The sequence below is a fragment of the Chiloscyllium punctatum genome, chromosome 48 (assembly GCF_047496795.1).
Source record: "Chiloscyllium punctatum isolate Juve2018m chromosome 48, sChiPun1.3, whole genome shotgun sequence".
NCBI lineage: Eukaryota > Metazoa > Chordata > Chondrichthyes > Orectolobiformes > Hemiscylliidae > Chiloscyllium > Chiloscyllium punctatum.
In genome coordinates this window covers 51271713-51285485 of record NC_092786.1, presented here as the reverse complement: position 1 = coordinate 51285485, position 13773 = coordinate 51271713, and the positions used below count along the sequence as shown (strand labels likewise).

Here is a 13773-nt window from a genome sequence, read left to right as displayed (position 1 = left end):
AGCACAGCAGGTCAGGAGCAGGGAAATCAACGTTTCAGGCAAAAGCCCTTCATCAGGAATGTCTATTTGAGTCAACCACATTACTGTGGTTCTGGACACACATGTTAGGCCAGACCAGGTAAGAAGATTAGTTTCCTTTCCTAAAGCACATTAGTGACCAGGTGGGTTATTCTGCCAATTGACAGTGGATTCATGGCCATGATTAGAATCTTTAATTCCAGATTTTTTTAAAAACTGAATCTGCTATGGTGGGATTTGAACCTGGGCCTTCAGAACATTACCTATGTCTCTGGATTAATAGTCCAACAATAATATCACTCAGCCGTCTGCACTCCCAGTATCTGTGAGCTTTGTCTGTCCAAGTGTTCTTTTCTGCTCGAAGCTGACAGGATATGAACGTGCCAGTTGCTGCAGGCATGATACTTTCAAAGTGCGACCATTTGCGTTGCTGTTACCTTTGGTGTTGTGAATGCTGACCACATTAGCAATTTCTCAAGATGAGCGATATTCAAACTGGAAAGTGGATATACCTGAAATTTGGGAGAGGGCAAGATTGAGTTCCTCCCTGCTCCACAACCAGGAATCCCTGATACAGTTGCCATGGTGAGGCTCTTTAGAAAAGTAACCACGTACTGAACAATTTCAAAATTATCACGTTAAGAGGCAGTGAGCTTTCTGAAGAATGGTTCACTTCCTAAGCAATCTCTGACTTCTCTGAAAGAAAATCCACATCTTTAATACCTCTCTTCCAAAGTTGTCATGGCTTTTCATTGGACTGCAATTACTAAGTGCGTGTTGCACCTCACTTATAGTAAAAACTAGTGAAGATTATATAATTATAAAAATTAATGAAATATACTTAGTGAAAATTTAATGGGATCAGTGTGGGTTAATTCTCTTCATTCTGCAGTGGAAATGGCTTCCTCCATTTGCTAATGTTGAAACAAAGTTTGTGTGACCCAAACCCTGATCATCATCTACTCTGTTCATTTTTGGCATTACTTGCATTTTGATTTTTGGGATCTCGATCGTGCAATAAAAACCTCTGCTACTGAAAGTTGGTCTGAGCAGTCACATGGTGTTTAGATGGGGCTTCGATAGCTGTGAGATGTGCGAATTTTCAAATCGTTTGGCTGTATGACCCAGTACAGATTTCTTTTCACTTGCATTGTGAAGAGAAGCTTCTGCTATTGACCTACACTGCCCTTTTAACACCGTGAGATCAGATTAGTTTGAGGTTTGTTCCAGTCAGAAGGAAGGGTTTGCTAAATACCGTTCAATATTGAATTGTGCCTGAATGATCTCAATGAAGATGGCATATTTTTAGAGCAGGAAACTAATCTGGAAAATACTTTGAGGGGATACTCTTGTTAAATTTCAAGCTGTTGTTTCTCAATTAGTGCTGTGTTAAAGTACCACCACTCGGATTTCAGAGAAATAATAATCGACCTGTGAAATTTATATGCAGTGGTTTTTCCTCCCTCATTTCAGGCTAAATCGTGGTAGTTCTTTCCTGTAATTGTATGCGACACAGTTGCAGATTTTGATCATTCAAGTTTGGGTTCTGTGTAGAGAGGGCAAGTTGTCTGGTATCACAACTTGAATGTAGTGCTGGAGGTGATAATGATTCTCTGAGACATGACCATGGCATTACAACTTATTGGCATGATGGCAATTTTCATATAACTTACTAGTGTTGATATGTTGTTGTGTAAATATTTGACCAATTTCTTAAAGTTATTTGGATCCCAGAAGTACTTCAGTTTGCACAACAGTTGTTGTCTTTTTTTGTTTTCATGGTAGAACTGTTTTACTTGAAAATATAAATAGTTCTAAATAGGGCATCCTCAAACAGTTTTAAAAATCCTATTTTTAAACCGTGATTTTCTTAATATTCTAACTAAGACATGTTTTTAATTTTTCTATTAAACTGTAGTATAATTAAAGTGGTGGGAGGGTACAGGCCTTATGGTGGTCTGTTTATATTGCAGATGTGGGAAGAATATCCAGATGTTTATGGGGTTAGGAGGTCAAACCGCAGCAGACAGGAACCGGCTCGACTTAACGCTGGACCTGAGGTGAGTAATGGAGAAAATTGAGTATTTAAAATTGAGCATTCAGTGACCACCTTCATAATGGCAACATTTAGACATTTCAGAACATTTCTATGAAGGTTTGATACCAGCAGTAGTGGTTGGAATTTTTCGAATCTGTTGTAACAGTTGAAGAGATTGCGTTACATTATTAGTGGAGAATGCAGTCATAAAAGTTTTTCATGTTAAGCCAGCATCTACCACAGTAATGTGCCCTTAAATCAGTGCCCGCATCCTTTATTTTACATCCATTCTTCACAAGGCAGCTAATTGGATTTCTTTCTTCCCTTAGCTGTACTCATTTCCCCGCTATTCCTGTCCTCTCCAGAACACTTGATATAGTTTTCTCCTGTAGCTGGAACTTGATTCGCAGGTGTTGCGTTCTCTCATTTATCTCCCATGTAACCAAGTTCTTTGTGGAACTAGACAAAATGGTCTGACTCCCAGAATCTACAATTTCATTGCCCATCTGCCCCCCTTTCACTCCCCCTGCCCCCCCCCCCCCCCCCCCCCCCCCCCCCCCCCCCCCCCCACCCCAACCACCATTCCTTAGCAGAAGGGAGGGTGGAAGCCCATTGCATCACTTCCTCTGCTATCCTGGTTACAATCCACCTCAAGCACAGGCAGAGATGAAATGTTACACCTCTGGTCTGTGTGATACATTTGGTGTCATGCAATGCTGCTCTTTTAAATGTTACAGTGAGCTCTAATTGGCGTATTGAGATGTACAGGAACCGAAATTGGTTCTTAACCTATCTTGATCGTTCCTCAATCTGGCAGTTCGACATAGTCTCACTGTGGTTTCTCATCTGGAGATCAACTTTGCACCACCAAGTTCACAAGCCTCCTTTTCCTTCCCTTCAGTAGGTGAGACAAGTCATGCTTTGGGTGACCAGTTGTTTGAGAGTCATCAGTGAAACACAAATGGGAAGGGAGTGTAAACCTTTAATGGATAAGGACAGACATTCTATGTTTAGTAATACAGTTCTACTCTGAAGCTGCTGCTTGCTGTGAGATTTATGGGACACTAATAACTTTAATACACTTTGGTAAGTGTCGAATTGCCTTATTGATACAAAGATCTCTGGATCTTATTTGCACAATGCTTGCCTCTTTGTAGTATTCATGTAGCACCTCAGGACATGCCAGAGAGCTTCCAGTCAACCTTTTTTTAAGTGCAGTCTCTCTTATGTAGTTTACTCTTCTGCACAGATCTGCTTCTTTTACAGTCTGCCTTCAACGAAGTAGTTGGCTGAATTCTTAAGTAATTTTCTGAGGGCTGGTCCCATATCAAGTTCACCTGATCTGCCTGAATCCGTGTCTGAAGAGTTTGTTTCCACCAGTTGTGGGGAGATTTGCTTGTTGGTAAAGTTTTATTTTGAAAAGAAAATCTTATCAACTTATGAATGAGAAAGGAACAGACTGCCATAGAACTGAGTTTGGTTCTAAAACATTTTATTTTAGACAGGCTAGAAGGAAAGATAGGTTTGCAGTTAAAATATAGTAGTTTTGCAGATTTATTTAACAGAATTTTGTCAAATTTTAAAGTTGCAACATATGTGGTCTTTGTGCAGTGATTGGTCAAAGGGGGCATGATTGTTGAGGAGCCAGGTTCCTTCTAAGAGACTTTCCCAGTGGGAGGTGAACCGTAGAAGTTCATACATTTATCTTCACTCATAGTTTGGTTTTTTGCTGTTTAATCTCCTCAATCTTCACCTTTGGTACAGTGTCTGACCAGTCATCAGTGGAAGAATGAAAAATGACATTAATCAGGGAATTGCAGAGCGGCTGCCATGACTGTTGTGTCAACAGAGTAGCTTGGACTACGCAGAAACCTGAAATTGGTGGGAAGGTGGGGTGTTGGAATCTGGTTTCAGAGGTGCAGATGAGAGGTGAAAGAGAATGGGAACAGAGTTGAGCAAGAACCAGTAACTTGCAAGAGGTGTGCTACATAGATGGGTAATTTTGACAATGTACTGAGCTTTCAGGAAGTATCCAGTGTATTGTAATTGCTGCCTCCCCTACAAGAATGTCCATTGGAGTAAAGCGTTCACCTGTTTGCTCTGTATCTATGGAGTTTGAGTCTTCAGCTGTGATGTTCAGGGTAAGGGTTGGGAGATTGTACAAAGGAATAGGAGAGGAAGCAGGCTGTAACACTAATGAACAACCATTCCTTTTCATACAGAGCAGTGAAAACTCTGAGAATGAGACTCCAAGGCGACGAGGGAGAAGGAAAGCTGCCAAGTGAGTCTTTCAGATTTCTGCACGCTAATGAGTTTGGGTTGAGTGTGTGATTTAATTGATTGCAGGGATCAAGTATGCTCTCTTATGTTCTCTGTCAGTTCTGTGTTGATTCTGGCAAATGGGGCGCATTTAATTTCAGGTGTTCAGCTGCCTTCAGGCCAAACACAGAATGGGTTTGATGAACATTCGCTAAATGTTATCCCATCACCTAGGCCTGAGGTTGGGATTAGCTGAGATTAAATGTAGCGTAAGGCTCTTTTTCTTTGTATTTGCAATGTCCTAGAAATTAGGTGATGTGATCCCAGCGCAAACATTTGGGATTAGGGATATGCATTTGAGCAAGAGCTGGGATTGTTGTCATCCTGTCCACACAAGATTAAGAATCTTTTTGACTTATCTGAAAGTGTGCAGCGTGTTGCTGTCAGTATTGTAGCATGTAAAGCAGGTAAAGGTAAGTCACTGTTGATTGAGATCTCCTAGGAATCGCAAATCCGTTGTAATATCTTCCAATTTCATGGGGTACCTTGCAAAATCTGATTGTGGTTTCTCATTCACGAGGGCAGTTTTAAAGGGATTCTCTAGGTTGGTGATAATTTGGAACATAAAACTTTACAGAAGTGCACATGACAAAATCATCAAAATCTGGAAAGAGCAAAAATAAAACTGAAATGTTCTCTTTCTAGTATTGAGTATTTGCAGCATTTTCTTTGTTGTCCCTGTTCTTGTTAAAGTCTTTCCTGTTGTGATATTGGCAGTGAAACAAAAAAAAATTGTTGTAAATGTGCATATTAAACCAACCAAAATGCACCACATTAACTGTGTGCAGGTTCCCCCTTCTCCCTGCTGAACTCTATCTCATTGCTTCCATGCTAACTTGGCACAATAGAGTCATTCCTGTTTCTTCATTTTGACTGATGCTGTGTCTTCTTTGCCTTGTGTCTATTCTTACATGTAACTAAATGATTGATTCTGTGTGTGTGTCAGCTGGAAAAGCAGAGTGTCTGAGAATGAGGAAGAGGAGGAGGAGGAGGAGGAGGATGATGATGATGATGAGGGGGAGGAGGAGGAGGAGGAGGAGGAGGAGGAGGAAGCAGCTAGCAGCGCTGAAAGTGAGCCTGAAAGAAAGGTCAGAGCCCGTCGACCAGTTACCAGAAGGTGAGCTGGGTGCAGTGTCTTCTGTATATAAAAAAAACCAAAAGAACTGCAGATGCTGGAAATCAGGAATTGCTGGAAAAGCTCTGCAGGTCTGGCAGCATCTGTGGAGAGAAATCATGATTAATGTTTCTGATCGAGTGACCCTTCCTCAGAACAGATTTTTCTCTGAGTTCTTTCCATAGAAGCTGCCAGACCTGCTGAGATTTTCCAGCAATTTCTGTTTTTGTTGTTGCAGTGTCTTTTGTGCTTGTTGCTGTGAATTCTGCTACAATAACTGTACGTCATTGGACTATTTATATAACCATTGCTTACCAATTTCTGTTGTCTTTGAAAATAACTATTGGAGGCCTTCCTCATATTCCAGATTGTATTTTGCTGACAGTTGACTTGGAAACCTTTTGTACACTGTTAGATGTAAAACCAGTCGTTTTAAAGACATTAAAGTTAATTACCCTCTTCTCATCAGATCCTGGATTTGTATTTCAAACTGAAATCATCATAACTTTAGCGGTCTGTACGTTTACTTTGCTCTTCAAATGGTTATGATTTATCATATTGTGTACTTTCCCTGATACGCTCTCATTTGTTTCCTTATACCCTCTTACTAAGAAACAAAGCTTGATTCAGCTCAGAATTAAGTTGCTCGGTGAAATGTCTAAACACGTTAAATTAGATTGAATGCGGAGAAGTGCCTTTGTTTTCAATTTGTTCTTGGAAAGTGGGCATCACTGTCAAGGTCAATATCTGTAATTATAACTCATAGAATTATAGAATCTCTACAGTGTGGAAGCAGCCCGTTAGGTCTGTATCGAAGAACATCCCATGCAGACCCATTCCCCCACCTCAACTTTATTCCCTGTAACTCTGCATTTCCTGTAACTAATCCACTAAACCTACAGGGTAATGTGGCATGGTTAATCCACCAAACCTGCAACTTCTTGCTCTGGGAGGAAGCCAGAGCACCTGGAGGAAACACACAGACGCGGGAGGAATGTGCAAGCTCCACACAGACAGTTGCTCGTGGGTAGAATTGAATCCGAATCCCTGGCACTGAGTGGTGCTAACCTCTAAGCCACAAAGTAAACATACGTACTGTAATTGGCCTGTGCCAGCTCTTTCGAAGAGCATTCCATTTCATGATAAATCCGCTGTCCTTCCTGCGTGGCCTCACAAATTCTCTTGCAGTTATCAATCCAGTTCCCTTTTATTTTGGGCCAGTCACCTTAAAGCTTCAGTCTTCTGTTCCTCCAACCCTCAGTCACTGGACTAGTATTTCTTTCCTTACTTTGTCAAAATCACAAGATTTTGCATAGCAGTATTAAATTGCCGCGTAAGTTTGTGTTTGAAGAAGATAAGCCCCAATTTTGCTAGTTTACCCATGTAACTGAAGTCCTGCATTTTTTTGACACCATGGTAATAAATCTCCTCCACATTCTGTCTGAAAACCTGATGTCCTTTTTGAAATGTGCCCTCAAAGCAACTATGGCCCATCGAGTTTTCTCAGTGGAAATTTGGTGCAATTTCTTTGCTTTTGCACTCCTGCACTTTTCCAGCAAACTGGCTTTTTACTGGCACCTTATCAACTCAGTTAATGCACTAGCAAAAAATATATACCTCAAGTGCTGCGATGTTTGAGTATTTATCTTATAAATTAAGTATAATCGTGACATGTATACCCCCTGCCTTATGTTTCTGTGAGATACTGTGTTTTTTTAACATTGGTTTTCGGGGGTATTTTGATGTTTTTATGTCGGCTTTTTAAAGGGATGTTGATATCTCGAAGCTTTGCCTGCTCAGGGTTTACTGTGGTTAAGTATACTACTTGATTATCCGGAATATTTGATCAGCCTACACACTCCTGGTCCCATAGATGCCAGTGAATAAAACATTTGCTGTATTTATAAAACTCAGGATTCTGACGTCTTTTTAATAATCTTTTCAACCTGTCCTGCCATTTTCAGTGACTTGGGAATGTACATCCCAGCTTTCTCTAATTATGTAGTATCTTTATTATTATAGTGTGTGCTGGACAATGCTTAAAAAACACTTTCACCAGTAAGTTCTCGTCGAAAGCACATGCCATTTTGATGTGGATTTACAGTGCTGTTCCTCTGCTGTTGCTGGGTCCATGTTGTAGAACTTCTTCCTGAGGACCACTGTAAATGTTGTCATGTTCAAGAAGGTGTTATACCATCACCTTCTGAAGGAAAATTAGAGATGTTAACCTTGCCAGCGATGACCACTTCTCAGGAACAACTTTAAAAGAAAGATGGTCTTTTGCATTAAATTTCTTATGCCATTTGTTTGGCCATTTCAGCACTCTCTGAGACTTCTGAGGTGTGCTACTATCCTTCTTACTGTTTGCTGCACTTGTGAACTTTACCACCTGCAGCTTTTGGAGTTATATCCTGAATACCACACTCCATATTATTAATGTACATCAAAAAGGCATTGGTCCCAAATTGACGAATTGGAAACGCCACTGTGAGATTGCAAACTAAAGAAGAGCAAATTGACCAAGGATTGCATTTACCAGTAGACTGTCAGTATCATTCATTACTTAGGAACCTCTTACCTATTGATGACTGTAAATTTCTTAGACCACCAGCCAGGAACCAAGGTAAAAGGCAGAAGACTCGGAGGGGAAAGAAAAGGAGAAGAGATTCTTCGGATGATGATGACGACGACGACACCCCCAAACGCCAAACCCGCAAATGTGTGACTAAAAATGTGAGGTTAGTGGACTCTGATTTAGTCTAAAAGTCCTTCCAATCACCTTTGAAAATTTCACTATTGACTGACTAAGTCATTGTCAGGTGTCAGTGAGGTAAATAAAAGTTTGCTGGAGATGCTGTTAGTCACTGAGCTTAAAATGAGAAATGTCAATGGCAAGAAAACCCTAATGACATAATCCTTATCATGTTCTAAGTGTCTCCGTGAACCATGCTTACACACTTATATCTGTGGCATTGATATGGTTCTGTAGATTAGTTGCATTTGTGGGTGACATTCATTCCTCTATTATATTATCTGACATAATTCTGACAAATTGCTGTCAGGAGGTTGCTTTTGTAAATTTTCTCATACATATATAGCTCCTTATTCATATCTAATGTTTTGGATATACCTTACCTGGCCATTTCATGTCTGTTGTTTTATTTTTTGGTTGGAATTGGTCACTCATTCCATGTCTATAGTAGATGAGTAACCGGAAATTGTCCAGATGGTCACAGCTAACTAAATGGCAACCACACCTGCTGGAACAGCATCCATCATCCCTTGAGAGAGAAAATTTAGAAAGAAAATAAATGGGAAGTTTTTTTTTAAGTTTACAAAGCTCATGCATAATGAGGAATTTGTTTAAATGATTTCAGCACTATATTCATTTTACTCTTGAGTGGATGCCAGATCTGAACCTCAAAAGGTCTTTGTCACTTTTGGGACACTTCGGGCTTTGCCTTGAATGCACCTTGGTGACGTATCTCATCTTGCTGCTTCTTGAGATTTGTGCCTGGGCAGTTGTTTGCCCCCTCATTTTAGATTTGTTCAGTTCCTAAGCATTCTATTCACCACGCTAGTTTGAGAATAACAATGATTATTCGACTGCCCTCTGCGTTTCACCCCTTCCCCACTTCCTGAAATGAGTGATGAGGGACGATAATCGTGGGAACTGTGCAGCAGCTCTTTTCTGGGCTTAGGAAAGATTGAATTGCAGTCCCAAGGGCTGTGGATGTTGGCTTTTTATAATCTGGCTATCATTGTGTTTTCAGTTATAAAGAAGATGATGATTTTGAGACTGATTCAGATGATCTCATCGAAGTTACAGGCGAACCAGCACGAGAGGAAAATGATGACAGTGAAACCATTGAGAAAGTTATTGACTCCCGGATTTGGAAAAAAGGAGGTGAGATGAATGCAGAATCTGCATTTAATGTAGAGAATGGTGCATCTTTACCTGTTCATTATGCCAACTGGAGTAGACAAGCTCCAGTTTTGAATCACAAGTATCCTTGAATAATAGGTTTCTCATCTTGTGATTTCAGAACTGGTGATTATAGGAACTTTGGACTAAAACTGAAATTTGCTAAGATCTCCACAATATAAAAGTAGGATTTATGTTGTCACTTCAGAAAGTGACAAGATCTCTGCTGGAAATTTGCATATTATGGAAATAAATAACCGGCTATAGAAAGACAGACTACCAGTTTGCATGAGAAATCAATAACAGTTAAGAGTTATGTTCAAATCATTGACTTACTATCAATTCTACAGTATTTATAATACTTAGTATTATAATGCTAAGTATCACTTAGGCCAAAGATAGGCAGGCAATTCGGTTTGTGCAGTTCTATCTTGCTCAGCCCCTCCTATATTCTGTAACTCCACACCACTAGTGCAGGGGTCTGCATCATGACCCGTTTAGTCATTGCGCAATTTGGGGTAGATGGTTATTTTTGAATCATTTTACAACATTCATTTTCCTCCCCCACTTTGCAGTCGTCGGAGCCCCAACTACAGTCTACGCAGTAGAGGCTGATGGAAACCCAGGGGCAGACTTTGATCCAGAGAAGGATGAGAAGGAGGTGCAATACCTCATCAAGTGGAAAGGCTGGTCGTACATCCACAACACCTGGGAGAGTGAAGAGTCATTGAGACAGCAGAAAGTGAAAGGAATGAAGAAATTGGAGAACTTTATCAAAAAGGAGGAAGAAGTAAACCAATGGTAATTGTATGGCTCTCATTAAACCCTACCTGAAGTAGAACTGGTTTCAGTGGAACCACATCCGAGCAGATTAGCTTCCATCTGAGGATGCACAAACTCCAGCAAACAACTTTAACATGCGATTGGAGGCAAATGTTTTTGAATTGCTGCACTGGCTGAACATGTTTTGCTCTTTGGGTCCCAGTTTAAGTTGTATCACCATTGATCAGATGAGAAGTGTCATGGCTCAGAGTCTAGCTTAACTATGAGGTGCTAGATCATAGAATTCCTACAGTGTGGAAGCAGGCTATTCAGCCCATTGAGTTCACAGAGTATCCCACACAGACCCAACTCTCCACTTGATCCTTGTAACCTTGCACTTCCCATGGCTAATCCACCTAACCTACACATCTTCGGACTGTGGGAGGAAACTCACGCAGACACCGGGAGAATGTGTGAATCCCACGCAGACAGTTGCCTGAGGGTGGAATCAAACCTGGGCCACTGTGCTCCGAAGCAGCAGTGCTAACCGCTGAGCCATCGTTCCATGAAAGGCATTCCAAAGATGCAGCCAAAGGTTTGGAAGGACACTATCTGTAACTGTGTAGCTTTCCTTTCAGAATGGGGTGGGCATTGTGTGAAATTTCACAGGCTTGTTTCACTGACATCAGAATGCAGCAGTAACGCTGAGATCTTGTAAATGCATGCTTCAATGGCAGTCAGTTTCTGTTTGGTTAAAGACCAACAGCTAAGATCCAGCCTGTAGGTGGTTGTTTAATTATTAAAGGAGAAACTAACATTCATGGTATAGTTCATGACCATTTATCTGTTTACATGTTCTTGGCAATTAATAGACTTTCAGCTGAGAGGAGCACATAGAAATTGCTGGAGTTGCAGCATCTGTAGCGTTTTGAAGAAAAGTCAAATCAGAATCAAAACATTAACTCTGTTTCTCTGTCTGCACATGCAGCCACATTGCTGAGTTCCTCCAGCATATGTTCTGAATTTGTTTCAGATTTCCAGCATCCACATTATTTTGCTATTAATACGATTGAAAGGTTTGAATACAACATGTTATGACTCAGGTTTGAAGATGGCTTTGTTTCCCCCACTCTCCCCCTCCCCCCTAATCCCTTCTCCCCCCGTTTCTTTCTCCCCCCCCTCCCCTGGTCTCTTTCTCCCCCCTCTCCCCCCCCCCCCCCCCCCCCCCCCCCCCACCCACTTTCCCTGCTCCACTTGTGACAACATCAATTTAAATGTTTAAATACAGACAATTATGCACTTATCCATATTCGGTTTAGATTAAAAAGATCCTTCAATTGGGTTTCTTTAATAAAGGCAAAGATACTGATTATTTTAACAAAGATGTCAAATTGATTAATTCCTCATGCAGTTTATAATATGAACATGTAACCATTTGCCTCCCTTAATAACCTGACTCTCATGCATGTGTATAGTAGTAAAGGAAAACAAGAATTTTGGATAGAAATTGACTTTGGGGAAACGAAATTCCAATACTTAGTTATTGAAGGTGAAAGAGATCGTGTGGAATGTTCAGATGGTGTTGATCTGGCATTTCCCCTCTGAGAGGACATATCACTAGACGCAGTAGTCTCTGGGGACTTTGCAGGTATTATTCAGGAATTATTGGGATGAGCTGCCTCGCTTCTCAAGAGCGCACTGAATCAGTGTTCTTTTATTTCAGAAGCAGGACAGCTGAGCTCGAAAGTTCCTTTCCTTTCGGTTGTCATGAGCTCTATGACAGTCATTAAACCCAGGCTGGTTTCCTCCAAACGAATCAACCAATTAGTTGAAATCATGTGGTCCCAGGAAATGTGTTTACCATCTTTTAAAGAAAAAAGTTCCAGTGTTCAAAGTAACTTCTTTTAAAAAGAAAGAAATAGTCATAGGTATCCACAGAACTTAAAATTTTTCTGCAACATTTCAAAGCTGAAATCCTAAAAAAAAATGACTAAATACAGAGCCTTCATGACTGGCACTTTGTCTAAGGGTAAATAAAGTGTTGATTATTTACCCTTACAGGAGCTGTTTTGCATTGAAAAATTAACTCAATGTCTGTGTACAGTGTCTGTTCTCAAGGTTGGATCAGATTCCACTGACCAGTGAATGAAACAAGAGACAAACAAGGTTACAGCAAAAAGGTTTAGCATTAAAGCAGTGGACTTTCACTAGTGATCCTATTACACCTGGAGGTTGGCTCTCAATTTATTCTGTTCTCAATTTCAGGCTGACCAAAGCATCCCCAGAAGATATAGAGTACTACAACTGTCAGCAAGAAATGGCTTTCGACCTCAATAAGCAATACCAGATCGTAGAGAGGGTAATTGGTAAGGAATGAGCTGGGAATATCAAAGAATAATTAGACACGTCAGTTTGGTTTTTTTTTCCTTTCAATAATCTACAAGGAAATAAGCTTAAAGAAAAAATACACTAATGCACAGTTTGTGCATGGCATCTCAAATTTTCATTAAACATCTGAAAACAAAGTGGTGTTAAAATAATCTGGGTTTTTAATCTTTTAACATAAAAGGAGTCTAGGCTTGGAATTTAGGTTTTAAATTCACCAAGCAAGCTATTCTCTGGAGATGCAATCTGGGCCTGGATTTCACAGTTTATTAATCTGTCAAACTGCAATATAAATTTTCTTGCTGACAAGGTGGAGCCAATGAATAGAGACTGGTGTTAAGTTTCTTGGTGACTTATTAAGTGGAGCAACAGCGCAGAATCCATTCCTGTCTTTTGGAAGTTTGCTGGGGTAGTAGTAGAAGTCTGTCCATTGGCATCAGTGTCTTGGGCAGTAAATGATTAAAGAAGCAGTCATGTTTGCCCCTTGCTTTCACCATCCATTCACTTTTATCAAGGAGAGGATGGGGTTGAATTTAATTGGAACGACTCTGCAGTCACATTGCCTGCTGATGTTCTTCCAAGCTAGTGTGAGGAATGGCCCTCGTGAGGAATTTAGTTTGTGTACTGGAGGGAATAAATGCTCAAGGATCTGAGCCCAACAGGAATTAATCACTTTTAGGAGAAAAGTGGGGGCAAGCAAGGATTCCAGCTCCAAGTTAGTCTTCAGGATGTAAGAGTTGCCAATTGTTCGTATATTGGTGTTAGGTATGTTATATTTAATTCCAGAAAACTGGTTTCTGACATAACTTGTTTCCATTATTGTTTCCAAAGTCAAACTTGAAATTGTTTCATTAAGTTTCTCCTTTCAAATTTTGGTGAAGCTGATTACACAGAGCAATGGGGATATAACTGTTTAAACTGTTTTAATATTAATTTTCTCTTGAGGCTGCTCCACTTAGACTTGGGGAATCATCCTCTCCTGCTGCCTCCCTCTCTCAGCAAAAATGAATCCACAGCTACAGTTGCCAAACCAGTTAGGTCAAAACCCCTATTTTCTGCCAGTTTAGACTGTGCCACACTGCACGTTTCCAAGCCACAATGTGTGGTGGTATTTCTTCAACCTCTTGCTCCCAGTTGTCAGGCAAGACTTAAATGAGATTCCACGCAAAATAGCAATGTACTTTGGCATTGCAGCCAACAGTATACTGCTAG

General features: G+C 40.5%; 1 protein-coding gene across 3 annotated transcripts in view; it reads left to right on the top strand.

Moving 5' to 3' along the window:
• Positions 1 to 13773, top strand: part of chd2 (chromodomain helicase DNA binding protein 2) — a 92884-nt gene that overhangs the window by 26946 nt on the left and 52165 nt on the right. For 2 of the 3 annotated variants that reach the window (XM_072565203.1, XM_072565204.1), the window contains exons 4-10: positions 1992 to 2078; positions 4279 to 4337; positions 5322 to 5492; positions 8093 to 8227; positions 9263 to 9396; positions 9990 to 10215; positions 12442 to 12542. In XM_072565203.1, coding sequence (XP_072421304.1) covers positions 1992 to 2078; positions 4279 to 4337; positions 5322 to 5492; positions 8093 to 8227; positions 9263 to 9396; positions 9990 to 10215; positions 12442 to 12542 — 913 coding nt within the window. The remainder of the gene's footprint in view (positions 1 to 1991; positions 2079 to 4278; positions 4338 to 5321; positions 5493 to 8092; positions 8228 to 9262; positions 9397 to 9989; positions 10216 to 12441; positions 12543 to 13773) is intronic. The other variant, XM_072565205.1, reaches the window with a different exon arrangement.